At 49.0% G+C, this 26,195-nt stretch overlaps 7 protein-coding genes across 7 annotated transcripts; 5 read left to right on the top strand and 2 right to left on the bottom strand.

Moving 5' to 3' along the window:
• Positions 1-6,182: 6,182 nt before the first annotated feature.
• J3458_008836 (uncharacterized protein) lies at positions 6,183-7,938 on the top strand. The gene is made up of 2 exons (XM_007810692.2): positions 6,183-7,335; positions 7,405-7,938. The coding sequence occupies exons 1-2, from the start codon at positions 6,249-6,251 to the stop codon at positions 7,599-7,601; spliced, it is 1,284 nt and encodes a 427-aa protein (XP_007808883.2). The 5' UTR covers positions 6,183-6,248; the 3' UTR covers positions 7,602-7,938.
• Positions 7,939-8,105: 167 nt separating this feature from the next.
• On the bottom strand, positions 8,106-11,388 carry J3458_008837 (uncharacterized protein; the record flags this gene model as incomplete). The annotated part of the gene is made up of 3 exons (XM_007810693.2): positions 8,699-11,388; positions 8,214-8,635; positions 8,106-8,162 (listed from the first exon to the last, which is right to left on the bottom strand). The coding sequence occupies exons 1-3, from the start codon at positions 11,292-11,294 to the stop codon at positions 8,106-8,108; spliced, it is 3,075 nt and encodes a 1,024-aa protein (XP_007808884.2). The 5' UTR covers positions 11,295-11,388.
• Positions 11,389-12,434: 1,046 nt separating this feature from the next.
• Positions 12,435-13,336, bottom strand: J3458_008838 (uncharacterized protein; the record flags this gene model as incomplete). Its single annotated transcript, XM_066119425.1, has 2 exons — positions 12,435-13,087; positions 13,147-13,336. 2 exons carry the CDS (start codon positions 13,334-13,336, stop codon positions 12,435-12,437), a joined length of 843 nt encoding a protein of 280 aa, XP_065975218.1.
• A 627-nt stretch (positions 13,337-13,963) lies between these two features.
• TEL1_1 (Serine/threonine-protein kinase tel1) lies at positions 13,964-14,663 on the top strand (the record flags this gene model as incomplete). Its single annotated transcript, XM_066119426.1, has 4 exons — positions 13,964-14,003; positions 14,060-14,107; positions 14,161-14,203; positions 14,258-14,663. 4 exons carry the CDS (start codon positions 13,964-13,966, stop codon positions 14,661-14,663), a joined length of 537 nt encoding a protein of 178 aa, XP_065975219.1.
• Positions 14,664-15,024: 361 nt separating this feature from the next.
• Positions 15,025-15,654, top strand: TEL1_2 (Serine/threonine-protein kinase tel1; the record flags this gene model as incomplete). The annotated part of the gene is made up of 1 exon (XM_066119427.1): positions 15,025-15,654. The coding sequence occupies one exon, from the start codon at positions 15,025-15,027 to the stop codon at positions 15,652-15,654; it is 630 nt and encodes a 209-aa protein (XP_065975220.1).
• A 604-nt stretch (positions 15,655-16,258) lies between these two features.
• TEL1_3 (Serine/threonine-protein kinase tel1) lies at positions 16,259-23,138 on the top strand (the record flags this gene model as incomplete). Its single annotated transcript, XM_066119428.1, has 3 exons — positions 16,259-20,568; positions 20,620-23,060; positions 23,119-23,138. 3 exons carry the CDS (start codon positions 16,259-16,261, stop codon positions 23,136-23,138), a joined length of 6,771 nt encoding a protein of 2,256 aa, XP_065975221.1.
• Positions 23,139-24,512: 1,374 nt separating this feature from the next.
• Positions 24,513-25,867, top strand: J3458_008842 (uncharacterized protein). The gene has a single exon (XM_007810695.2). The coding sequence runs from the start codon at positions 24,649-24,651 to the stop codon at positions 25,489-25,491; it is 843 nt and encodes a 280-aa protein (XP_007808886.1). The 5' UTR covers positions 24,513-24,648; the 3' UTR covers positions 25,492-25,867.
• The last annotated feature ends 328 nt before the right edge of the window (positions 25,868-26,195 follow it).

Consider the following 26,195-nt stretch of genomic DNA (forward strand, 5'->3'; position numbering starts at 1 on the left):
CTAGTACGAGCTTTGGCAAGGCCATTGTCACTCGTGTTGCTGTTGATATGCTAGGAAAGTTGGTTGTTCGTTTTCCTCCAAGTCGTAATAGAGGGGCAGAACCATGTGCCTTATATGTGTGTCCGGGGGGGCAAACTTGGCCTCGTATTACCTTGCCAGACCTCGGACTAGTAGAATGAACAGCTGATTTAAGGTTAAAGGCGCTGTTTTCGGTACGCCCGTGTTTTTCAAATTTCAAATCAAGTACATGGGTCCCTCGAGTCTACAAACGTGCTAGTCATGGCAATGGCCGCTGTTGGGGCCCTGGTGCAAGCGTAAATGGTCCCATTTCGAGCCTCATACGGCTACTGCCAACCAGTAGATTTGAATGTTCATCAGTCCCAATTATAGAAGGGAAAGAGGAGACGACTTCCAAAAAGACTGTCTGCTATTGTTGAGCAACGTTGCTGACCTCATTCCAAAAGAGCGTGTCCGTCCGTCCGCAAGCATGCCATTTTCAGCTTGACATGAATTTCCCCATTCAACACGCCAAGGTAAAATTTCTCGAACTCGTCAGATATATTAATCAACAGGGCAAAAACTTGGTACGAGGCCCATTTTGGCTCCGAGTGGACTGGTGGGACATGAACGTCTTAGCATTTGCCAACCGACGCGCCACGGGCATACGTATCCTCATCTCGTCAACTTGTCCGCTTCCGTCGAACATGGCCTGGAGCAGATTCAATTTCTATCATTTTGTCGCCTGCTTCTCTCAATTCTCTCACATCCTAGACATGTACTCTGTAGTTGGTACGTGTTCTATCCCTTTGTCTGCGTTGAGGTGCAAGCGAAGTCTCTTGCAGGGATGATACCTGATAAAGCTAAGAGTTATGTAAGTATATATATATATACTTATTAATTACTATAATAAAAGTACCATTTATCATTTCTTGTTATATTACCTGGTAGAATTTTAGGCCCAAATACAGGTTAAAAAAAGTACTCGACAAGGGTATCCTGGAGTAGATGCAAAGGCGGCACCTTGACGCAGTCAAAGACATGTGCGAAGCAGGACCCATGCTGCCGCCTGCAGGTCGTTCCGGACTTAAGCAGTGTCCAAATCTGACTCGTCTCATTTCACCGGCAGCCCTGGATTTCAGTAGCCAATCGCAGAGTCCCAATTCTATTTATTTTCCCCAATCAAAGGACTATTGAATTGTGCGCCCAACTTGTGGGGTTATGCTTGGCAAAGCGGATACCACAATGGCTTTATTCGGGCGGCGCATGACGGAAATAAGGCAACAATAACTCGGCATGCAGCATCCGATGTTATGTCGCCCTCTTATCCGTACTTTTACCATTGTAGCCATCTGAACATTCAAGACGGCTCTGTAAAGTCCGAAACGTGCCCCGGCTCCGGATGGCTACGGGATGTGTGTCACCAAGGCTGCTTGTGATACTACGCGTTTTGAACGTCCGGCTTGAGATTCGACAGCATTTCGGCAAAGATGACATCTTACGAGCCGCTCGACCCCGCAGTCACGAAGTGCTGCCATTTTAGCCAGGACTTGGAACCAGGGGTCTGTCACTCAGCTGGACTTGAACTCCGGAGTGGCCCACTCTATTTGGCCGGAAAGCGGAAGGCCAACGGCGCGTACGGAGTAGTCCGAGGGTCCACCACACAGCCGTTGCTCCGCCGTGCCCATCCCCTCTGGTGTGTTAAGGCTCCAATCGAGTATCTGCAGGGATATATATCCAATAAGAAGCTAAATATAAAAAGGTACATTTACTTACTATAATATTAAGTGACCATAAGTGTACCCATAAGATAGTATTTTACAAGTCACTACATTTAACTTAGTACAGTCCTAGCGCGATCAACGGGTCGCCCTAAGGTCACCCGCTATCAGCATGTGCATTGTGGAGCTCGTAACCCCACTGGAGCCTTAACACACCAGAGGGGATGTACTAATCCAATTCGCATGGCAACTTGCGGCCTCGATACGCAACACGCTCTGTGATTCGCTGAAACGCCGAGCTCTGTCCGGAGGCAACTACCATGCTCCATGTAGATTGTTTTCTTCTTTGCTTTTTCGTCCCACACTGTACCTACTACTCCTACTCTTCTGCATCATCTGTCCAATGAACTAACACGGGTTAAAAATATTGGACCTGCGGGGGCTTCGTCGTAGGAATGTGGAAATCTGCCACAACTGTGATGAGTCCAAATTCGTTCAAACCGCAGACGACGTCGTCATGGCGGCTGAAAACATGGCATGCATGGCCATTGAAAGCCCCGCAACTCGACATTCTTCTGCTCTGCAGATTTATCTCGAAGCTCTGAAACGCCCCCATGTGTCCTGCATCCCGTCAACGGCTTCGCGGCGGTGATGTGGTGATGATATCTGATTCTGCATTCTCCCGACCGGCATCGACGGGAGATCAACAGGCGTTTAGATCGGTGATGCACTAGCGCGTGGGGACTCCTCGTGGTTTGGGATCAAATAATGACCAAAACCTTGGCTAGTGCAGGCGACAAGTGCGTAAATGCTAGTGCTTCTTGCCAGGGAGCCTACGCGGCAGCCAAAAGCAACCATGAAGGGAGGCGAGCTGACCGAGCCGACTATGGGGATTGTGCCTAGCCTCTCTCGGCTGGCTCGGACTCTTTAGTCTAGAAAGGTCCAAGGGCGTTGTTCTCGAGAAGATGGCTTTGAAGCGACTAGCACACGGCCTTGTTTCTGATACGTCGACAATCTAGTTGCACGTACTTTATCATGACCGACCACGAGGCCTTGCCAGATCCTACAGCCAAGAGGACTGGCTTGAAACGTATGCCGCCAACTCAATGTCCACGGCCCCAAAGACTCCAACTCCAGTTGGGGTAGCGCTCTCATAAGTTCATGACGGACTCATGGAGAGTCTAAAAGCTGTAAAACTCTTCTGGAATGTGCTTCAACCGACCCACCAGGCATTTGAACAATAGCCCTAGGCGTAATCACACATTCCTTGTCAATTTTGCGAAATGACCAGGGCGGGTCGATGACATGGTCCCTGGTCCTTTCAACCAAGCTTCCGCTCATGGGCATTTCAGGCGACGTTCCCGATTATTTTCTTGCACGTGCTGTGCATGTCATTTTGCTCCCTGCGAAGGCTTAGTGACAATATTGAAGCCCCATCTGATACTAGTATGCGACAACGGAGTAATGGAATTTTTAGCACAAAGTCTATGTCTAGTGCTCGCCTGCTCTTTCTGAATATCTCCTTCCTGAGGTGGCTCATTGACGGCGGTACCGGGTGGGAGGAGTCGCGGAGAAACAATCCAGATGCGCAAATTACGCCACTTTATTGGAATTCGTCATATTGAACAAGGCAGTGAATGTGATGGATACTTGGGAAAATAAAACACAGTAAACAATATAGTGTCTTGCATTTTCACGGTCGCCCTTTAGCGAAGGACTCTTGGGTAACCACGGAGTTGTGGCGTGTTTGAGTTGTCAACCTCCTGGGAATAGTCAGTTAAAAATTGGACTGTACATCTGTCAACGGAAAGAAAGGTCGGAAACGCTGTATCCGTAATGATGGCCGCTACACAAGCCGTTTCAACGGAGATTCGAGGCCCTTGGAGGCCCCTTGGAGGCCTCTGAAGATACAGGCTATTCAAGGTCACCATCAACTATAAAAGAGGCCTCAAATCCCCAATGGATGGCTTCAATCAAGGTCCGTCCACCATTTCATTCAATTCTTAGCTTTCAATCGTGACAACATCTCTATTGTCCGATACAACATATATAGAGAAACTCCCAAAATTGGGAAATGAAGTCATAATCTTTGTAGGACGTTTGCACGCGACGAGAACAAATTCTTAAAGAGACCCTGTCTGGCTAAAAGTCATAAAATGTGCATTCATTAATTACAAGCCAATGTGCAAAACAGAAAAAGACCTGGTTGCTTCCAGCCTAGGCGCTTGATTACTGGTAGCTAGTGGCAGCTGCGTGAGACTGTCTGCACCCCCCGTCACAATCAAGCTGATTTCACGACGGATATCGGGTTTGACCGTTGAGCCATGGAGGGAAAAGTTCCAGTAATAGCGTTATTAGCCGCCCCCGAAATCCGGCTTATAAATGCGCCCTCTTCTATGTCTTTCTCTCTACAGTCATCGTCCTGCGCTTTGACAGCTGAAAGTTCAGAGGTCAAGCTGCGACTCGCATGGAGGAATGGCGGTTACAAAGGTCGTCTCCAATGAATTTGCATGCTAGATTCCGCAACTGAAGCCGTAAACTTAATGCAGTTTCCTGTTGATGGTTCTCCAGCTTGAGTGTGTTCATTCGTCGCTGTGGATGAGTTCATGTGAGCATGTCAAGCCAGGGTTGGACCAGACCACGTGGCAGAGTAAAGTCGCGTTGAAGAAAACTAGCCTACAATATAGCGTATTGAAGACAACAATGACTTTACAAAGCAACTGGAATCTGCTGTCTGTGCTTCTTTCTATCCGTGTGCCACATGTGAATGTTCAATGAGTTGCAAGTACTCAATACTAACTAGCCTTTCTATGAAAAGAAGACCAAGAAATCTTTTAGCTTTGCTTATTTCTTTCACATAAAGCTCATCTATTCCTCTATTCCGCTTATGAATTAATTATCAGCCGCCATGCGGGTGTTGAACTTGGTTTGAATAGTCTTCAAATTCTACTTTAGCCTGCTGTCAACAGACTCACAGTCCCAAGCAATGAGGATCCTTACATTCTCTGAAGGCATGTTCTTGTGCGAATCCAGCCAAAAGCACCAGAGCTACTACTCGAGCGCTGACTACCTATGCGTGAGTATAAAACGTCTGGCTTCTCCCGCCCAATTATTCTGTAGGCCCAAATCCAACCATTTTCAGACATTGTCGCAATCCGTTTTACTGTATCAATACCTACTACCTAGCAAAAATGGGCTCGGAATGTGTTTTTGAGCTATACGAGGCGCTGGTCTTCATGGCTGGGCATCCATGCGATGGAAAGTTCCCACGAGAGCCAAGCGTCCAATATAGTGTGGCGAGTGTAGCGACAGACAAGATTTACCGTGCCTTGCGTCGCGATTTTGATCGTTGTTCAACTGAAGCATGCGAAGTTCGACATTTTGCTCGGCTCCCTTCCCGAGACAAACATTTGGCATCTCGACGAGAACCACCAACTATGAAAGTGATGGATCAAATCTTGGAAACACGTTTCTGGCTGCAGGCAGCGATCTTGCTGCGTGAGGCCCAGGACTACATGCGCGACATACGTTCGAACTTCCTGGAAAGAGAGCTCCGCGTCAGCAAGACGATGATACTTCAAACATTCCAACATTACATCTTGGTCTGCCTAGGCCAAGGCCAAATATACGCCGATCCATGGCCACAATTCGAAGCCGATTATGTGGACACAAACGTCCCGAATTTGGACTTGATTTGCAGAGAATGGGAAACAGCACGGGAGGACTATTGGGATATCCTAATGCATGATGAACCTTGGCTTCACTGTGGTACGGACATAGGAGGCTCAGGGGGTTATCAAACGAGATGGAAGCTGGGGGTATTCTACCAAAGGTCGCTACTGGTGAAATGATGCAACGGTTAAGCCTAATAGCCGCCGGGACAGCTCAAGGAGTTGAGAAGCCGTCCCTAGAGCTTGGGACATGAAATGCTTGAGGGATTTTGTGTGTTTTTGATTGTTTATGCTTTGGGAATGGCTAGGTATATAAAGGATGCAGAATGTTGTTATTGGCTTAGAGTACAGGGTAACGGTGGATCATACAGTTGCTGATTCTAAAGTTGGCAATTGAAGATTGGCTAGGGAGACGAGATGAGGGTTGAAATCTATTTGCGGGTTTGAATGTGAGTTGCACGCGTTGCTTTATTCATAGATTGCTTTAGATGCCGAAATATATCAAGTGTTTACCCTACTTGGAATTCACAGCCAAGGGCATGTGAATGCGGACAAGCCGGCACAGGCCATCTGAAGTAGGTTATTCCGCGGCCTTTTAAGTTGGAGGCGGCGTCGGCACTCGAGTTCACCGCAGACCGCACATGCAGACCGCAGACACCGTACACCGTCCGTACACTGTACACCTTGCAGCCGTCCACCACAGGCCCAGGTACCTAGGAATCTACCACCAACTCCTCCGCCCTTAAATAAAGTAGTCGCCACTTTCTCTAAGCACCCGTCACCACAACGCCATCCAACTTCGCCCTTCCGTCTGTCCGACGCGGAAACCTTGGTTCGTGAGGACTCCCGCGCTTGCACCATGTCCTCACCTCTAGCCCTCCTGGAAACGATCAACACAGAAAGGGACAGCGATCCATGCCAAAACACTCGTTGCACATATTACCTCCCGCCACGAAACAACCCACAGCCCATCCTCCCCCCACTGCCGCAACAGTCTGCCCCATTGGCACGCTCTTCGTCGCCTCGCCACCACGCGTCTTCGCATTCATCCGCAACAAGGCCGCTGCGGGCGGGAAACGTACCGGCATTATTAAACTCTCCGTCGACTCCCCGGCGCCAACGACAGCAATCACCGTCGTCCTACCGACCTTCCTTCCGCGGCATCACCACCCGCGTCATCGCACCCACTCACTGGGGCGAAGACACGGCAATTAGCAGCGACAACGACCAACGCGGCAACGACAGCGACGACCTGTTTCTGAGCACATTCGCCGACAACGACTTTTCCTCCCCGTCCACCTACCCTCCATTCACGTCAAATCCGGCCGCCAGCGAGGCACCACAATCAGACCAGGCTGCATTTCAGCCTCAGCCCACGGCTCTCACCACCAACCCCGGCTCAGAGGCGGCTCCCCTCCACCAAGTGTCAGCCTGCAATCGGACATTTGCGGCACCTTCACGCTCTGCAACGCAGCTCAGTCCTTCGGGCCTCGAAGAACCACAGAGCACTTCGCTCACCACAGACGACGGCGAGGACTCATCTCCATCACAAAGCGCCTATCCCTCCTTCTCGGACAAGATGCCGCCGCCCCCACCTCGATTTCAGCATATCCTCAACGATACCGACTCGCCCTCAATCAATAAACGCATGAGGACGTCTCAGCAGGGTGCCGGTGCCGCAAACCGTGCTTCCGTGGGCTCCTTGGCCATGCCGTCAGCACCCTTGGACGACGACGACGACGACTACGACTTGTTTGGAGAGGATCTCACCAGGCAGGGCTCAGAAATAGTCGACGGCGAGGAGCTCACGACGATAGACCTGACCGAGGCCAACAAGGTTCCGGAAGAATTGAAGCAGCCGCAACAGGATAATCGCATCAAAATGTCCAAGTTCCAGTGTGTCATCTGCATGGACGACGTCACGACCCTCACCGTCACCCACTGCGGCAAGTCTCCCCCCCCTTGAAGCAACGACATGCATTCTTACGTGAGGCCCATACTAATACGTGCCACAGGCCACCTTTACTGCGCGCAGTGTCTGCACTCGTCCCTCCATGTCGAAGCCACAAAGGGGAAATGCCCCATGTGCAGAGCCAAGATAGACACCAAGTCACGGAGCGCTTATAACACGAAGACAAAAGGCTTTTGGCATCTTGAGCTCAAGCTCATGACTGCCTCCAAAGGCAAACGAAAAGCGGACCAGTTATCATGACTTGGCTGCTCACCGCTAATCCCCTTGGGAAGAAATGGAGTTTGGGCGTCTTTTGTATACACAGTCGAATGTACATGCGCATGGTTGGTCTCGGCTCAGTCTTGGCTTCAGTATACACTTGCGCATTGCGCGGTCCACACGCATTCCAAAGGATTAATACGAAATACACACGTTGGTGTCATAAAAGTACCGCCAATGGTAGCCTGGGACAAAGACATCAAGGACAAGAGTAATTAGAATCCACGTGGTACATAGATATCTTAATGGACTCTACTCTAACTGTTAGACTACCACTACATGCCTACCTAAAATATCCAACAGGTATATGATTCTTTCCCCCCCTTCCAGGTGCTGTGCCATCTCACATTGCCACTTGATCCCGTCGCGATACTTGGTTCATGAAAAATTCCTTCCCAACGCCATTTCTATCGCCCAAGCCGAGCGCGAAAACTTTGCTGTAAACTTGAGCCCCTTCATTAATAACTGCGTAAGCCATCTGCGAGATTAATGGAATAGTGCTTGATTCGGCTTCACCGACTCAACTACGGATTCGTTCTCATACTGCGTTTCGTCAACACAGAACCATGTGCCGCTTATCAATTGTCAACATACCTCCAAGAAGCCAGTCGCCGCAATCACAACCATAAGGCCATCGGCAAGGTCGCTAACCTTCTCATCTAGTGCCTCGTTGCCCACACCCCCGCCGATACCAGCACTTCTCTTGAGTGTATGCGTCACCAGCATCCTGTGATCGGTGAGGAATTTGCGCCCCTGGACAATGTTATGGCTTCCCCTGCTGAGGAGGGCGGCGCCAATGATACGAACGACTTTTGCCAAGAGGTCATAGTGCTGCTCGAGGGCACGCGAGTCCTGCGCATCACTCTGCAGCTCAGGGTCGGCCGTGAAGAGACCGCTAGTGTCAACTGCGCGAAAGAGGTTGGCATAGAGTATGTATTTGGCGCCATGGCGGGATTGGGCCATTTGGAGGAGCAGCGCAAGACGGGCGTTTTGGTAATTTTGCTGGTCGGTGTGGCCTGATGGTGTTGATTAGATGAGGTCAAAATAAACGTCACGTTGATTACGGCACAAAAGCTTACCGGCTGTGTAGGCGTCGTGCCATTCTTGCATGATGTTGCGAAGGGAATCAACCAGGATACCAATAAAGTTGAGCTTGTTGAGGGTCTCGATTACATGACTGTCGTTTTCTTGTCGGCCAACATTCACGAGAGAGTTTAGAAGAACAAGGGCTGACGCCTGATATGTCGGCTCGCCGCAATAAGCATCGTCGCAAATCACGTTGATCAGCCTCTCGCCGTACACCTGAATAGTCTTTGTTGTTTTGGGGCGGGTTGGGCTCAGCGCACCCTGCTCAGACATGCCGGTGAGATATCGGTAGCAGATCTCATAATAGACTGACCGGAGTTCGGCTGTGCCGGCCCACTTTCCAATTGCCTGCAGACAAATCTGAAATAGTTGGTATAGTTTGTCGCTCACCAGGTTGCCAATCGACCCGCTGTGCTTATCTGACATGTCTTGGCTGCCCAAGTCGAGTTTGAACAGCAATACTCGGGCTAGTTTCGCCAGCTCCAGAGCCTCCTTTGGTCGGTCTGAAGCAAATGCTTCAAGGCTAGGGAGCACAGCCTGGAGTGCCTGAAGGAAAAATGATGTCTGAGCTGTGCCCTTGAAATCATTGCACTCAATCATGACGAGTAACAACCGGGTCCATGACTTCAGCACTCTCAGACATTGGGTCGCGATCTGCTTCTGTCGGTTATTCGAAACGAGGTATTCAAAAATCATCCCTTCTTCCCTTTCAATGATGCCAAGGTCTTGAACAGATACCACGCTACCCTGACTCTGGGATTCTCCACGTTTGAAGAAAAGAATCTCCTTGACGCGATCTATGTTGTGAATGGCATTTCCGTCGGCATCATTTTCCACGCACATGGTGATATCCAAGTCTTTGTAAAACTGGATCGGAGGGGGCGGGATGTCCCAGATCCCTTCCGGGAGCAGGAAATCGAACAAGTCAAACACAGTTGGTGTTTGTATGACTTGGTTGCCGTCCCCTATGACTTTTCCATTCAGAGCCTCGAAAATCCGTCGCTTTGTGCTGGGAATTCGACCCTGAGAAATCATACACAACTCCATGGCCATATATTCCAGCGTCAAGCTTCTTATTGTCAGAAAGTCGACGAGAGTAGAGGCTCCGTCGGTAACGGGGAAGTGTAATGTTGCTACGTTCTGGCCTTCCCAAGGCAGTTCAGGCTGAATGACAGTTTCGCGGATGAGAAGGTGGAACAGGAACTCATTTTCTCTCAGGTCATTAATCACCAAAGGCGCCGAAAGAGGTGAGCTCCAAAGAATGTGGAGAATACGCATCACCCTTGACTTGATGGCAATTAGCCATAGTCTCATGCCCTCGGCATCTCCAGACGGGATTTCCATCAACAGCCGAAGAAGTGTGTGGAATAAGGATGTTTGATTTGAAAATGCACTGTTGTTTTCAATCGTGACCGAGTCCACGCCACACTTGAAGCCAAGAAGCAAATGCGCAATAGTCGGTTCCTTTGGAGTCGTTGAGAGACATTGGAGGAGGAAATCTAGGATGTAGATTTTCGTGACGTAGTTTGGGGATTCCGCCTCGCGTCCTGCTTCTAGAGGTGCCATGAGCTCCGACGAAAAGCATCGTGAAATCGATTCATGTTCGCTATTTGCTTCCATGGCCACAATGGCTTTGTTACGGTGTGAATGGCGACCAGACCCTGACCAAGTTGCTGTAATCTTTGATGATGAGGACATTCTCTCCAGAAGTTTGAGACAGGCCAAGGTAAGAGCTGGGTGTCCGATGCCGCAGTAATTTCCAAGGTCCACAACAAGATTCAGTCTAGTGACAAGCCCATCCTGGAATGAGGCATACGGAGCATTTGTAACAGGTTGGCGTCTAGCTCCGGGTTGTGTTTTGATAAGTGGTCTCACCAAATCAAGATACGTCGCCTCCAGGTCAAGAACTTTGGAAATTACTTCAACGGCTCTTAATATACCGAGAATTAAGGGCGAGTCGGGAGCGGCATTGCCCACATCCGCAGGTTCTTGGTGAATTGTGTTGAACAGTGCCGTCATGACCTTGTCATTGAACATCCATTCCATGACCCTCGCAAACGGATGATTCCGAACGTAGGTTGCAAGATCGGTGGTCGAGATGACAGAGTCAATCATGATTGTGGTTTCATTTGCAATCACAATCAAATCTTCATTGAATGTTGACAAACAAGTCAGCATGAAATCAAGACAACTTAGCCTCAGCACTCGCAACTGGTGTTTGTCCTGAAGCTCCTGTGCTTTGTTTGCGAAAACCAATCCCATCACGAAGTCAACATAGACCTCGACGCCAGGATTTCGTGAATTCGAACCCAGGGTTTCAGGAAATGGCAGAGTGTCATTCAAGGGACTACTGTCTATTGCCGGTGAAACAAGTGACAACAGCAACTGAACGAACGATTCTGGATCTTCAAATCCACTGCTCATTTCATCCAGAATCCTATCCATCGAAATGAGAGGCGCGGGTTGAGCTTGTCTCATGGGTCCTGCAGCAGGTCCTGCATAACCACCAGTGATCCAATTTTCCAGACAAGTCCACATTGCGTGGCTTTCTTGTATGGTCTTTCTAGACATGAGAGCTTTGAGTGCCATGAAAACGCACCCGCGAAGTCTTGGGGGAACTGAACTGCTAGCTAATTCGTATAGCACGTCGACCAAGTTGTAGTTTGCATTTAGAAGTAAAAATAGCCGCGTAGTTTCACTCTCAGTAGCGAGCTTGGCCATTAAGCGTAGATAACACTCAAGCATCATGGCCGATTCTGGCTCTGTCTCGACATGTTCACTAGCTGGCTTACCACTGCGGTACCGTGATGTCTGTGTTGTTGTAGGCTTTTGTCTGATCTTGTCAGAAAAGAAGTCCAGCTCTCTGAAGATCTGTGTCCAAGTCAATGACTGAGATCTTCTCATTTTGCCCGACGATTGGTGGCCGTCATCGAGGAGAAATTCGTGCGCGGCCGTGGCGCAATCATCGTTTCCAGATATCGCTTGAAGCATTTCACAAAAAGCTGTGACGAGGGGCGTCGAAGCTCTCCTGGATGCCCAATGCATGAAGCCTGCAAGATTACTGTCGGGGTCTGACCAGAAGTTCGCGGCCGCCTCTGCACGTCCTTCATAAGAGTAAGCGATGATAAGGAGGAATCGTTCCAAGTCCAGGTCTTGCTCATGTGCCTGACTAAGTTGTCTTTGCTCGTCCTCCTCTACCCTGAGTTTTCTCAAGACGTCTGGGAGGTTTGATATGAATGCATCTACAAACACTTCAATTTGTGACATGAGGCACAATTGAAAGAATCCCGCAAATTGCACGGAATCGGCCGTTAATGCAGACGACTTTCTTGTGAGCCAATTTCGCATGCCCACACGAACTGAGTCGTGCCAGTCAGCCGGTTTAACATCTCCAGCAACTGAGAGCAGAAAGTCAAAGGCACCATCTTTCAGGGCGTCGAGGAACTGTTTCGATCGCTGGCGATCTTCTTCGTCTAGGTCGGTTCCTGGGGGAATAGCTGCCTCAGGCGGATCATCAAGGTAAAAGCCACTATATTCGGCGAGCCACCAGGCCCTGAATGCGGCATGGAAATGTGGCAACGGCCAAGTCGAGTCGTCTGCGGTGGGAAAGAGCTTGCTATGCACTTCTCGTACTTTAATCAAATCATAGCCTCCTTCAGTGGATCCGAAAACTGAGATGTAGGCTCCCATTGCAGGAACCAAATGTGCTGTTGCTCGTCAGTAATTGCGTCAGAAAATTCCATTCATGCTCGTGGAGGGCTTATACCAACCAAGAAGATTATCGTACTTGTCCAACTTCTTCAGCGTGGAGACAAAGTCCATAAAATCCGACACATCTGCTTGTCTATTCTCAACGAGACGGCAGAGGACAACACCCAAAAGCTCGTGCTGCTGTATCAAGCTCACCCGAGAGAACTCAATGGTTTCTACCTCTTCGGATAGCTGGTCGGGCTTGACTTGACTCAGAGCTTGCGCGGCAGCAATCTTGTCTGCCAGCCGTTGTAGCCAGCTTTTGATCTTCCCCATGGCTGCCATGCAACATGGCACGTATCGCTTGCACCCCCCTGGTCGAGATTGAAACAACCTGGCCGTTACAAACATCTTGATGGTTTCCAGAGCCCTGGATTCTTCTGCATCGTCTTCAGTGCTATCCAATTCCAGCAGTAGCCTCAACGCGTCCAAGGTATATTTGCGCTGTTGGTGAAAGCGAATGATACCACATTCGAGGAGAGATCGACCCAGAACAGATGGGTCATCTTGCGATTCGAGGAGGCATTTTGCAGCTTCGATTTCGTCGAGGTCGAGTTCGTCGGACAATAAAAGCGCGTCTTGTTGAAATTTCTCGTTGATGGTAAACTCTTGTTCTTCAATTGAAAGTTTCCCTGCGAAATGTTCAGTCTTGCGTTCAACACTTGCCATAGGGCATGCTTTGGAAACCTACCTGACTTAACCACGTTCCGGCTCTTGTCGTTCTTGGCAGGGCATTCCCAGAGCTTCTCCAACTCTTTTTCGAACGTTTGCACCAGTAGTTCGTTATTCAGGCTTTCAGTTGCATCTCCAAAGCCGCTACGCAGGGCCACCAGTTCTCGGTGAAAGGCCTGCAATGCATCCAAAATCATAACTTCGGCCATTTTGGGGGCAGGCGCTATCGCATGTTGAAGTATCAGGAATTGCGCGGGAACAAACCGTTGTCACTCGACGGCGGCAGAGACGACTTGGGGATCAGATGATGATTGTTGCGTATCCGGTCCAGCAACGAGGTTCACAACCGGTCTTTTTCGATATTCTGCAGCCTCGCTGCTCCCATCCCTGCTGGCGGCGAGCAAAACCATCAACGATTGGGTATCGGCGCAGCTTCAAAAAAGGTGCGGGTCGAAGTAAACATCCACAAAGGCGGTGTGGATTCTGCCGGGTCGATTTCCCAGAGCTCTCCGAGCTGAGAGCTTCCCGCAACTCAATGCGACACCAGGCACCAGGAACATTGGCGCAAAGACATCCGCAGAAAACGGACCCCTGATTTCAGTAAATTGGGTCAAAGGGTAACGAAAGACATTAATTATTCAGAGAAATGGATAATCGATTGTACCATGTCGACGATTGACAAAGATCGCATCTCAGTTACATAAGTCCCCATCGCCTTCATCAACCAGATCCACACGCGGTCTAGTTCAGAACATCAACAGCTACGGCAATGTTGACGTTCATCTCATTTTAAACAGCCACAACAGCGCCACTTAGCTTTCTGCTGTCTGAGCAAGATGGCTTCCTCACATATGTCTACGGTTATGAGCCTGACCAGTAATACCCCCAGCTTGCTTCCAGCTCGTCCGGCCCATGGCTAACCATCTGTCCAGGCGACGTCAAGTCGGGGTCTATCAAGGCTTGCGACAAGGCTGTAGACGGTGAGTTGAATTGGCTCTTTTGTCCAATTGCGCCCCTTTTCTAACTACAGCAGAGTTGATTTCTCTATTGAATCCCAGGAATCGGACTGTTAATCTGTATGTTGTCTCCCAACGTCATGGATTTGTACCGCCCATCTCACCAATTGAAAGTGGCGATCTAGGTGACAAGAGCTATCATCAAATATTCGAGGCCCTTTTTAATGTTGTGATACGCGACAGGCCCGCCTTGTATGACAAAAGCAAGAAAGAGTCTGCTCGCAAGCTAGCCGCTGCCCGCCTGACCAAGTGCGCTTCGGCCATCCGCATGACCGCTGCCAGAGGCGCCCCCCGACTAGGACGCAAAACCCTGTTAGCTCTTATAGACCATATCACGCAAATTTTACCGGACCCAGATGGTGATTTTGTTGCACCCCTGATACAAGATTATGTCAAGGCCTTGTCGGAGGTGCTCTCACGCCAGCCGCATGTTGAGTTCCTGGCCAGGCAAGATGCAAAACCCTGGGAAGCTTGCGTCGACTTTCTACTTGATATAGCCGCCCTACATTATCCCCAGTGAAGCTCACAGTAGCTTGATATCTGTGGCACGCCCCTCTCCTGCTCCAGATGCCTCGACACCACGCTCCACCATTCGATCTAATAACTCGAATCAAAGCCAAAAACGAGCAGGCCTTGCTGAGGGTGAGCCGCTCAGAGATGCTCTCGAAGGTCTCCAGCATTTGAGTCAAGCATCAAATGCACCCATAGGACGGCGAGGGAGAAACGTTACGGAACTAGCCCTTCGCGTCCTTGACATGAAGCACCTTAGTCTTGGATCTATGCAAGCAATGTGTTTCTCAATTTGCAATACAGTATTTGTACGGACCCAAGCTGAAGATCTTGAATACGCACTTTCTTTGGTGAAGAAGCTTCTACCATTGATGAGCTATTGGTGGAGGGCCGAGAAGGTCTCCCAAGACGAGCTCATAAAGGGGTTGCGAAATGAGATTTCCAAGACAATATATCTGGCACATCCACATATTGAGCATATATCCAACGAATGGAATGAAGAGATTCGAAATGATATCGAGAATCTTGTGGATCCCTTATGGCAGGAATACTCCAAAAGAGGTGAACCGTTCCGGCTCCAGCTGCACGATCTTACTTTCAACCAGTGGACCCTGCCAAGTGGCACTATGCACTTGAACTTGTTCGGAATACGCAACCATAATTCCGAAGGAGAAAGCCACTGGGCACTTGTGCAGAACCTTTCCTTCCTAGAGAGTATTCTCTTGAAGCGCGGCGGCATTTCCGCAAGGGATACTGCGGATAACGGCGAGCAACCACGAAAGCGACAACGCACTCGAGAATGCCTGAGCCGACTTAGACTAAAACTTAGATCAAGAGACGTTGGGACTCAGAGAACTGCGCTTCAGTTATTGCCTTTTCTGGTCGAAGGTTTCGGCATTGCAGGCGAAGATCTCACCTCGATCCTAGACGATCTAGTCGCATGTGTTTCCAACAAAGATCAAATTACAGCATCATGGGCCTTGGTCGCATCAGCCAGGTAAGGCAATTCGAATGAAATGTGTGAACGCAAGCTAACAAACTCAGTTGTACTTCGTTGCCTCGGACGAATGAATCGGATGGAGACCAATGGAAACAGCTCTGGCATTTGGCTGTGAGATCGGTTAGTGTCCCCACAACATGCCGGTCAGCCTGTTTGCTTCTGCACCGAATCATTGAGATGGATTTACTTCCATATAATACTATTTCAGAGGATATCGACGGTATCGTCACAACAGCTGATGTAAATGGGCCTGGCCTGGTTTGTGATACCTCACTTGCCCTAATGCTTCATCTCTTACATGCTCGTAATGCACGATTGCCCAGTGCGAGTCAGGCAACATCTAATCATATAATAAGATGGGTATTTCTGAAATGGAATCCAAGTGAGTTATCTTCCACAAAATCACATCAATTGCAGTTGTTACATTCATTTTAATAATATATTCAGACGAATCAGCCTTTGCATCCTCCGTCTCGGTTCTCATTCAGCCTCTAGAACTCGTTAACCTGCTTCGAGTATGTTGCGGCGTCCAGTCATTGCGCTGGAATGAAACAGCTGCTAGTTCAGGGACGTCTCTGGGGGCTACATGGAGAACGCAACACGAAATGGCGAAATTTAATGAATATTTGCTGTTACTGAAGCGTAGAGAATCAAGCTACAGCATTCAGCCATGCATCTACCGTTCAGACTCCGGTCGACAGCTTCAGCCTGCAGCAGATCCGCACAGTTTCTACCCGTCCAAGAAGCTTGCTTTTGAGCTTTTTTCTCCGAAATTTGATGATTTGGTCGAACTGTGCAATACGTGGTTGAAGAAGCCCAGCGATGGTGGGACTCAGATTTCTTTAGATCGATTCCAGAGCTTATTATCTGCCTGCATCGTTGGGTCGCTTCTGCTCCCCCAGTTTGCCGACTTGAACACGCCTCAATCAGCCTCAATTGAATCCAACCTTGTTGATCTAGTGGAGCGAAGCCTGGTAGTCGCGTTAGACTCTGTCGAACCGGAGGCCTTTGTGGAGGCCACCTTGCGAGTGGTACGGCCTTGTATGCCTGGTATGACAACTGTCGATTTGAACAGATCGTATTCGCACCACTCCTCCTTTCTCCATATTTTAACCACAATTTCAAGCGTAATTGATCATAGGCAGTCTAGCACAAGTGTTGGTATAAGCTTGGGTCTGATGGATCTCGACGACGAATTTGACTCGCAGAGCAGCAGGGCCACGTCTGCTTCGAACCCTATGCCTGTACCGAGGCAAAATGCTCAGTTATCTACAAGCCCTCGAGTATTCCATGTGGAGACAAGAATGCGACTAGGGCTGCTTCGTGCCATCCATGATGACTCAAGTCAGAATGATCTGCTTCCCGAAGTGTGGATTGACGATTTGCTGCTGATGTCTGACGATGACCTGTTGTGTTGTCAGGCTCTACTATTGGAAATTTCCAACTCTGATTTGGTTGTGGGCTCAGAGAGCGCATACAATATCATACAAAGATTAGGATCAATTATCTCTACGTCTGACTACCAATGCTGCGAGGTGGCGCTTACGACGTGCATAGATGTCCTTGATGGACTGCATAATATCTGGCTGAATGATAATCAAGATCTCGCGGAGGGCGTCGGTGATTTATACAACTATTTTATCAAGGTGTGCCTACCTTCTAATTTCTTCTCTGCCAAGGCTCAAATGTCAATGGCGCGTTTGCTTTTCTCATTGCTCAGCGCAAACCCGGGGTACGGCACCAACTTAGGTCTGGCTTCATGTCGTACGTCATTACTCAACATTCTTAGCACTGGTTCGATGCAAGTGAAGTGCTTCGTGGCTGACAGAATTGCTGGAATATTTGATTTGTTTATATTGATGCTCCATGATGAAATATTTGTCGATGTTCTCGCAAGCTTGCCAACCAATCCTGCAGACACGTCCGGTATTGCCTTCAGGCTTCTTGCTTTATCCAAGTTGGCCTGTAGATGGCCAACTCTACTGCGGCGATGCATATATCACATATTCGAGACTCCAGGAAAGATCTCGCAGTCTATTGATTATGCAAAGTGGTGTCTTGCCGATATATCAAGTACGCTGAAGTTGAAATCACCGAAAGAGCTTTTCCGACTGTTCTCGCGTCAGTTGCTCTACACCTGGATGGAACATGATTCCATTAACGACATCCCCTTTGCTATATTCGGGTTTGACGATTTGGAAGATCTCGTGCGATCTGCTCAGGCGGAGGCTATTGCGTTGGCGGTCATGCGAACTCAGGAGTCAACCATTGCTGTTTTAGCCAATTTGCTTGGAACGACCGAAGGAGATTTGATCAAGCGAAACTTTTCCACCGCCTTGTCGTACAGCATGGCCTATGGAGATGCCTTCAGTGAGACCCGTAATGAGAAGGGCGAAGATTACATTCGAAAAAAGATGGGAGGTAAAAGCTACGTGGAAGCAATATACATCAATCTTGTTAATACTATTGCAACATTTTTTGATCTAATCGACCAAGAAGATAATCTTGAAAAGATTTTTCGAAAACACGAAGACATCTCCTATGCAGCAGACAATCTGGAAGCGATCAAGAAGTTGGCTTGCTCGTCCAGTAAGCTTCCACCGAATCAGCAGCCCATGTTTCGAGCCAAATATATTATTCACGATATTTTCAGGCTTTGCCAAGGCACCGAGTTCCAATTTCAAGACCTGTGGACGCCTGCGTTGGTTCTGTCAGTGGCAAGAAGCTTGTTCAACACCGTCCACCCAGCCCTGGGCTCCCTCCACGCTTGCTCTGTTCTTCGAAAAGTCAGACTAGTCATTTGCCTGGCAGGTCCAGTGGCGCTGGAATCATACTGCCTCGAAATGTTACTCAACTCGGTTCGCGTTTTCATAGTCGATGCAGAATGCGCTGACGACGCCCTGGGTTTGACCCAATATCTTTTGTCTGGGGGGCGAGAATATCTGACCCAGAAACCGTCCTTCCTCGCGGGATATGCTTTATCTACTCTCGCTTCTATACGCGTTTTTCTCGAGTCAAGCCAGTCCAGCACAACCCAAGAGAGCCAGTTCAAAGCCACAATGAATAAGACGCAAAAGTTCCACGATTGGTTCAGTAAATACTTGTCTGAATACATTTCACCCGCTTTTCAAGATGACGAACAATCTAATTTATTCAAGTCGATAACTTACTCCGCAGCCCACATAAGATCATCCGGCAACGCTGAGAAAGGTACATCAGAGAGTAAACTACTTCTTGATATTCTGAGAGATGGTGCCACTGGAAGTCGCTTGCTAAATGAATCATCCCGCGAACTTGCGTTAAAGCTACTTTGCGGAGACTTCACGATACCAGCCACAATTCGAGAAGATATTGTCGAAACTGATACTGCTGCTACTGAGCAGGCGTCAAGTGTGTGGAAAAGCTGTGAAGCGCAAGACCTTAGCAAAAATTATCTGTCTTGGGCAGGACGTGTTGTTGGCCGCTCGTTTGCTGCATCTGGAGATATCCCAGAAGGTGTGCTTAAAGAATCCGGCCTGAGTTTTTACGGACACGTTGCTCCAAGCCCCAATGGATCAGAGATGGGGCTACTATATCTCCTGCAAGATCTTACAGCAGACCAAAATTCAATGGTGGCTGGGTTGGCAGAGGCAGCACTACGGAAGGCAGTCTCGCAAGCGCTAGAACATGAGGATGAACCTTTGATTGTCGCGTGTCAAAGAAGCTTATCTGAGAGCCTTTTCACAGCCTCACAATGGGGTAGCTTCTGTTCTCCAGATATGAAGGCTACACAGAACTCAAAATTAGACGGCGGGCAATCCGTCTGGGAAGACAATATTTCATCTCCAAGCTGGCTGCGAAGGATCAGTACTCATTTGGCTTCGACTGTTTCAGATTCAATATTGCTATCGGTTTTGAGACCAATCTTAACCGAGGTACCGGGGTTTACTGAAAAGGCGTTCCCTTTTATTGTGCATCTAGTTTTGTGTTTCCAACTTGAGCAACAGCAAGCGGCCAAACGACAATTTTCATCGGCAATGAAGGAGTGGCTACGGGACGAAAGGCCAACGGCAACACAGAACCTGAAGCTGCTGATTAACACCATCCTTTACCTCCGCACGCAGGAGTATCCCAAGGAGTCGTCTATTGCAGATCGAATGCACTGGCTCGACATAGATTATGCAGCGGCAGCCGCTTCTGCGTCTCGATGTGGCATGCACAAGACGGCTCTGCTCTTCGCGGAATTGGCTTCCTCCGAGGTTTCACGATCATCTCGGAGATCTTCGGCACACCGAGAACACGACATTAACGACACACTGCTGACCATATTTGAAAATATTGATGATCCCGATACGTACTACGGTCTACCGGAAGATGCAAGCTTGTCAAAGGTTGTTGCTCGAGTGGAATATGAAAATGAAGGATCAAAGAGCCTTGCTTTTCGAGGTGCGCAGTATGATAGCCATATTCGCCTGCGGCGTCGAGAGGCAGAAACAGATGGCCAAGCTCTCGTTAAAGCGCTGGGAACGTTGGGGCTCTCTGGCTTAGCTCACTCGATACTTCAAACTCAGGAAAGTCTTGGGGTGAGCAATCCATCTGTTGACAATACGTTTACCACAGCAAGGCGTTTGCAGATGTGGAACTTGCCTGCGCCGGGAAATTGTGAACACCACGCTGTAATTTTATACCAAGCGTACCAAAGTATTCACAATTCCACGGTCTTGTCAGATGTTCAAAACGCCATATATGAAGGCTTCGGTGGCATTATGAAAAACATCGCGAATTGCAACCTCAATGCAACGGCTCTTAGGGGCCGGCTGGCCGCATTAGCAGCTCTCACGGAACTAGATGACATGCTGAATATCTCTGACCCGTCCGAGATTCCCAGCATGATAACAAAGTTCAAGAACCGCTCCGAATGGATGCGAAGTGGAATGTGAGTGATAGAGAGCACACCCCACACTGCATATAATGCTAATCGCCACAGGTACGGCGATGTTGGTCAAGTTCTATCTTGCAGAGAGACATCAATCAGTATGCTTTGCCAGCATATCGGCTTGTTAAAACATGCCAAGATGTCAGCAGATGTATTACGGCAAATGCAAGTGGAGTCAATGATTTTGTCATCTGGAATCTACCGATACCACCAAGCGACTCAGGAGTCCCTTAATATTGCAACTGCACTCTCTGATATGATTCCATTATGCGAACATTTGAATTTGCACGTTGATGCCGCCATCAAAATTGAAGTCGCCAATTCACTATGGGATCACGGTGAGATGGGAACCTCAATTCGTATGCTACAAGCAATTGACAAGGAGTCATCGCTACCAAAACAGAGCATTCGGGTCAATAGGTCCGACCTCCTTTCCAAGATTGGACACAAGGTGTCCCTGGCTCGCCTGGAAAACCCTCACGACATTCAAAAAACTTATCTTGCGCCAGCTCTGAAGGAGTTAAAACGAGAAGGCAGCAGTGAGGCGGGATCGGTCTATCATCAATTTGCTACCTTCTGCGATGAACAACTGCAGGACCCAGACGGGCTCGAGGACTTGGCAAGATTGCAAAATTTGCGCGCAGCCAAGAACGATGAAGTCAAGGATCTCAAGACTCTTATTGACTCGACCAAAGACAGTCAACTAAAAGCCAAGTATGCACACGTCCTCTCCAAAGAGAAGCAGTGGCTAGAGCTTGACGAGAAGGAGTTGAAACGAGTAGAGCAAACACGAAGTGAGTTTGTTCAGCTTAGCTTGGAGAATTATCTGCTCTCGCTTATCTCATCGGATGACTGGGACAATGATGCGCTGCGTTTCACGGCATTATGGTTAGAGAGGTCTGCTGAGGATTCAACAAATAAGGCCGTCATGAAACATTTGTCCCTTGTCCCCACGAGAAAGTTTGCACCATTGATGAATCAGCTGACCTCTCGGCTTCAAAGCCAGGAGGGTGCATTCCAAAAACTGCTCTTTGAGCTCATTTACACCATCTGTGTTGACCATCCCTACCACGGGATGTATCAGATTTGGTCAGGAACGAAAGCTAGAGCTCAGCAGAAAGATGACGTGGCTGTACAGAGAGTTAGAGCAACAGAGAAAGTTGCGCAAAGACTCTCCGCAAACAAGTCAGTCGCCAATATTTGGTTATCAATTGATAAGACGAGCAAATACTACCACGGCCTCGCAATGGAAAGAAACCCTAACAAGTACAAGTCTGGAGCCAAGATTCCGCTTAAGGATTCTGCAGCAGGCCAGTACCTGGTCAATTACCTTGCACGATATCGTATTCCTCCTCCAACATTGCACGTTGAGGTCTCAGTCACCAAGGACTACTCCGATGTTCCCTTTATATCCAAGCTGGAGCCCACAATGACAATTGCGTCGGGAGTCAGTGCACCAAAGATCATTACGGCTGTCGGCACCAATGGGATCAGGTATAAACAGTTGGTCAAGGGCGGCCATGACGATCTGCGACAGGACGCAATCATGGAGCAAGTGTTTGCCGCTGTATCTTCTCTTTTGAAGCTGCACCGAAGCACGCAACAAAGAAATCTTGGCATCAGGACCTACAAAGTCTTGCCACTTACGGCATCATCTGGTCTAATCGAGTTCGTCCCAAACACGATCCCGTTGCATGAATTCCTCATGCCAGCACATGAGAGATACTACCCGAGGGATCTAAAGGGTTCACAGTGCCGTAAAGAGATTTTCAATGTCCAGAACAGAACAACTGAAACGCGTCTGAGCACGTACCGCAAAGTGACCGACAGATTTCATCCCGTAATGAGATATTTCTTCATGGAGTACTTTGTCGATCCGGATGAATGGTTCGTCCGAAGATTGGCATATACACGGAGCACTGCAGCGATTTCTATGCTGGGCCACGTTCTTGGACTGGGTGACCGTCATGGCCACAACATTCTTCTAGATTCCCGGACTGGTGAGGCTGTACACATTGATCTTGGTGTGGCCTTCGAAGCTGGCCGTATTCTCCCAGTGCCCGAGCTGGTCCCTTTCCGGCTGACTAGAGACATTGTAGACGGTATGGGAATCACCAAAACCGAAGGTGTTTTCAGGCGTTGCTGCGAATTCACACTTGATGCATTGCGGGAGGAGCAGTACTCAATCATGACCATTCTGGATGTCCTGCGATACGACCCTCTGTACACTTGGTCAATATCGCCGCTCCGACTAGCCAAGCTCCAGAAAGCCAGAGACGAAGAGGGCGGCGGAGAGGAGCCGGAACCTAGCGACACGGCAGAGGCAAAGAAGGCGAAAAAGCAAAATGGTCGGACGAACGAGCCTTCTGAAGCAGATCGAGCACTTGAGGTTGTGAGAAAGAAGTTGTCAAAGACTCTCAGTGTAACGGCAACAGTCAATGACTTGATTAACATGGCTACAGATGAGCGTAACCTGGCCGTATTGTACTCTGGTAAGAAACTCCGACAAGAGAGAAATTCGGAAACGTTGGCTGACATGAGGCTTCTTAGGATGGGCTGCATATGCGTAAATGCATGGTCAAAGATTTTCACCATCTTTTTTTTAATAGACGAACTAGAGCGAGCGTGTTAGGAGATACCCATTCTGTTGTCAAATGCCTTATAGATCTGAACATGTACAAACTCAAGCGCTCTTATTTAAAAATCCACTCATTTTTCTATACTGCCTACGTTTTCTTCGTTGCCATCACGCTTCCCGAGTGCGCTTGCTCATTAGAGCTAGTCATTAGTTGCACATTCTGCGTCTCGACAGAGCCAGCAACGTCGGACTCAATTTCTCGCGAGACACCATCAATCCGTCCATGGATTAACACTCGCACCGCTCTGAAAGCACCTCGTCGCCGCTTTGGCAATCCAACTAGATGAACAAAATACTATGGCCAAATCGGAACCGTGTGTGCTCGGCACTGGCAGCATCACAGGGTCCAAATTTCGGCAGAGCCACCAGATCCGACACGCCAAGTAGGAAGAGCTGCGCCCAACACGGTGATTAGTGGAAATACAACACCCCGGCCAGTTCGCCGAGATCTCCACACCAAGTAAGCGGGGGATACCTGTCAGCGAAGCCAAATTAATGGCCGGAGCTGCCGAGGCCGTGGGCTGGTTTCGGTAGTTGGCGCTGGAAAGGGGGATCAATGTGCACGAGGGGAACAAGCCACATGATAACAGTGGTAGATGTGGAACTGGGCGGTAAGGATATAAAAGAAAACCATAATATGGTGGGCTTAAAAATATGGGCTAAAAATTAAATGTAATAGCTATGTATCGTGGGATATGGGGTGCTGTTATATGGTTTAATAATGCCTTTAACAGAGCGTGCTAATCTCATAATAAGATGTTAGTTAACCGGACATGTCGTCGCGGAGTATCAGTCCACATCAGGACGTACGTATACTGTCACAAACATCTAAGACAGGTCAGCTACGAATTATTGCCCAAGACATAAACTGCCAAATACAGCATAGTAACACAAAATCAACCGCTCCGCTTGTCAGACGTCCTCACACATAACGACCGGAAAATTAATATCCATCCACTACGCACCGCCTCCATCGGCTCCAAACGTTCCAGTCAAACCAACTACCTAGTAGTTAATTTTGCGCCTTCTGTAAGCTTACTGCAACATGCCTGGCTGGGAGCGGATGTGATGGATGTCGAGCCACATGATTCGGTAATGGGAATTTCGAGGCAGCCGACGTGATCCGTGAATACCGCTGGAGGCGAGTCCTAATTTTTCTTGGAACAAGTAGTTGAACTGTGTCCACTGCTGACCGGGCCGAAAGCCAGTGACAGCTTTATGATGAAGCGAAGTGAAGTGAGGATTACCGGTGTGAAGAGGGCGTGAGAGCAAGGGTGTTCGATGGCGAGGTTAATGGTCATTTAGAGGCAGACGACAAATTATATAAACAGCCTTGGTTCTCTTCTAGCTGATAAGCATCGGGGCATTCGACCACATCCTCTTTTAATTACGCCTCCTCCCTCAAACCTTGCCTATACAGACTCGCCCTTCACACAGCCAAAATGGTCACTACCAACGCAATTCTAGCCTTCGCTGCAGCTCTAATGGGAACTTCGTCTGCCCTTGGAATAAACTGCCGGGGCAGCGGTCTCTGCGCGAGTAACAAAGGCATCCTCGGCCAAGCCCAAGGCCAACTCCGGGGTATGGACCAAAACCAGCAGTTCTCTGACGGTCAACACATCACCTGCGTCAAGTCCTCAGTCACCATCGGAAATCCTTCCCTCTGCATCTTCTATCAAAACACCAACGGGCGCAGGTGGACAGTTGCCCAGACGGTCAACTTTGTCCAGCAGCTCCTTGACCACGGATGTGCTGCTTGCGGCAGCGTGCCTACCGATCCAGGAAACGACGTCAAGCACGGTGAACTTACCGCTAATATGGTGACAAACGCAGCTCGTCGTGGCCTGGACATGGCCAACAAAATTGCCAAACGTGAAGAGGCTCGTCAGGAGATGCAGGAGCCCGAGCCTGTCACCAAGGCCGAAGATTCGGCTGCTATCCTTGCGCGCGCCCTTGGAATCAACTGCCGTGGTAGCTCAACCTGTGGTGTCGGTGGCATCGGCCATAGTCCCGCTGGCACGCTTGAGCAGGTTCGTGATGCTGTTGCAGCCGGTCCTGACGGGCGCTGGACCAACGGGCAGCATATTGCCTGTGTGGCACATGTCACGGGGCAGCTATGCGCATTTTATCAGAACATTGGAGGCCGGTCATTCAATAAGCAGCAGAGTGTTGCTTATTTGGATCAACTGAGGGCCCACGGGTGCAAAAACTGTGGAAGCATCCCTACAGATCCTGGTAACAATGTTGGCAATGGAGAGTTGACTGTCAACTTTGTTGCCGGTTAGCCGCGTAGTTTGCACATTGCATATTGATGCAATTGGAGGGTGAAAGGATCCATGATGGGTGTGCTGGATGAGGTAGTTTTGAATTTGAAATATTTCCGATTGGCATCCATAGTCCGACTCCATTATGTGAGCCTTGTTCCATGTCTGTTCAGCATTCGGTGTAGGTGCTTTGGAAAGACTAAAGTTAGCGTGGCAATGTCTGCGTCTTCGGATAGATTTAGGATTTTCTCTTGTCGGCATTCAGACGGGGTCGGTATGTGCTCGTGATGATTCTGATGGTTCGTGGTCAAAACGGAGAGGGAGAAGAGGTTATCCGGTGGAAATAGAAATAGAGATGAGGAGGCAGCAGTTGCCCCGGACAAGGAGACTCTCTCTTCTGATCTGGTACCTAATTTACATGCTATATTCAAATTGCTGGTCAGTTTACCCGCCAGCCTACTTACTTAAGTACTTAAGTAAGTATGCACCGTTGACGGTACTCGGTCAAGTACTGCCCCAGCGACCACCACTAATCTCCAGTGGCCACAGTGCCTTAACTCCGTGCCCATGTCTGAATGAACCAGACCACCAGCTGGATGTCGTCTCGTCACCAACTCGAGCTGGTAGCTGGCCAATCTCGGGTCCGATGTCACGTCGGCATCCACCCTGCCACACCCTATCACCCAATCAGATCAAGCTATGATACTCCTTCCAGATATCACTGA

Source organism: Metarhizium acridum (assembly GCF_019434415.1).
Source record: "Metarhizium acridum strain ARSEF 324 chromosome Unknown scaffold_141, whole genome shotgun sequence".
Classification (NCBI taxonomy): domain Eukaryota; kingdom Fungi; phylum Ascomycota; class Sordariomycetes; order Hypocreales; family Clavicipitaceae; genus Metarhizium; species Metarhizium acridum.

What these genes read in the sequence shown, in the direction of transcription:
- J3458_008836 (XM_007810692.2), top strand. Translation starts at nt 6,249, where the DNA reads ATGTCCTCACCTCTAGCCCTCCTGGAAACGATCAACACAGAAAGGGAC. An exon ending in CCTCACCGTCACCCACTGCG is followed by an intron (nt 7,336 to 7,404) that starts GCAAGTCTCCCC and finishes TACGTGCCACAG; the next exon opens with GCCACCTTTACTGCGCGCAG.
- J3458_008842 (XM_007810695.2), top strand. Translation starts at nt 24,649, where the DNA reads ATGGTCACTACCAACGCAATTCTAGCCTTCGCTGCAGCTCTAATGGGA.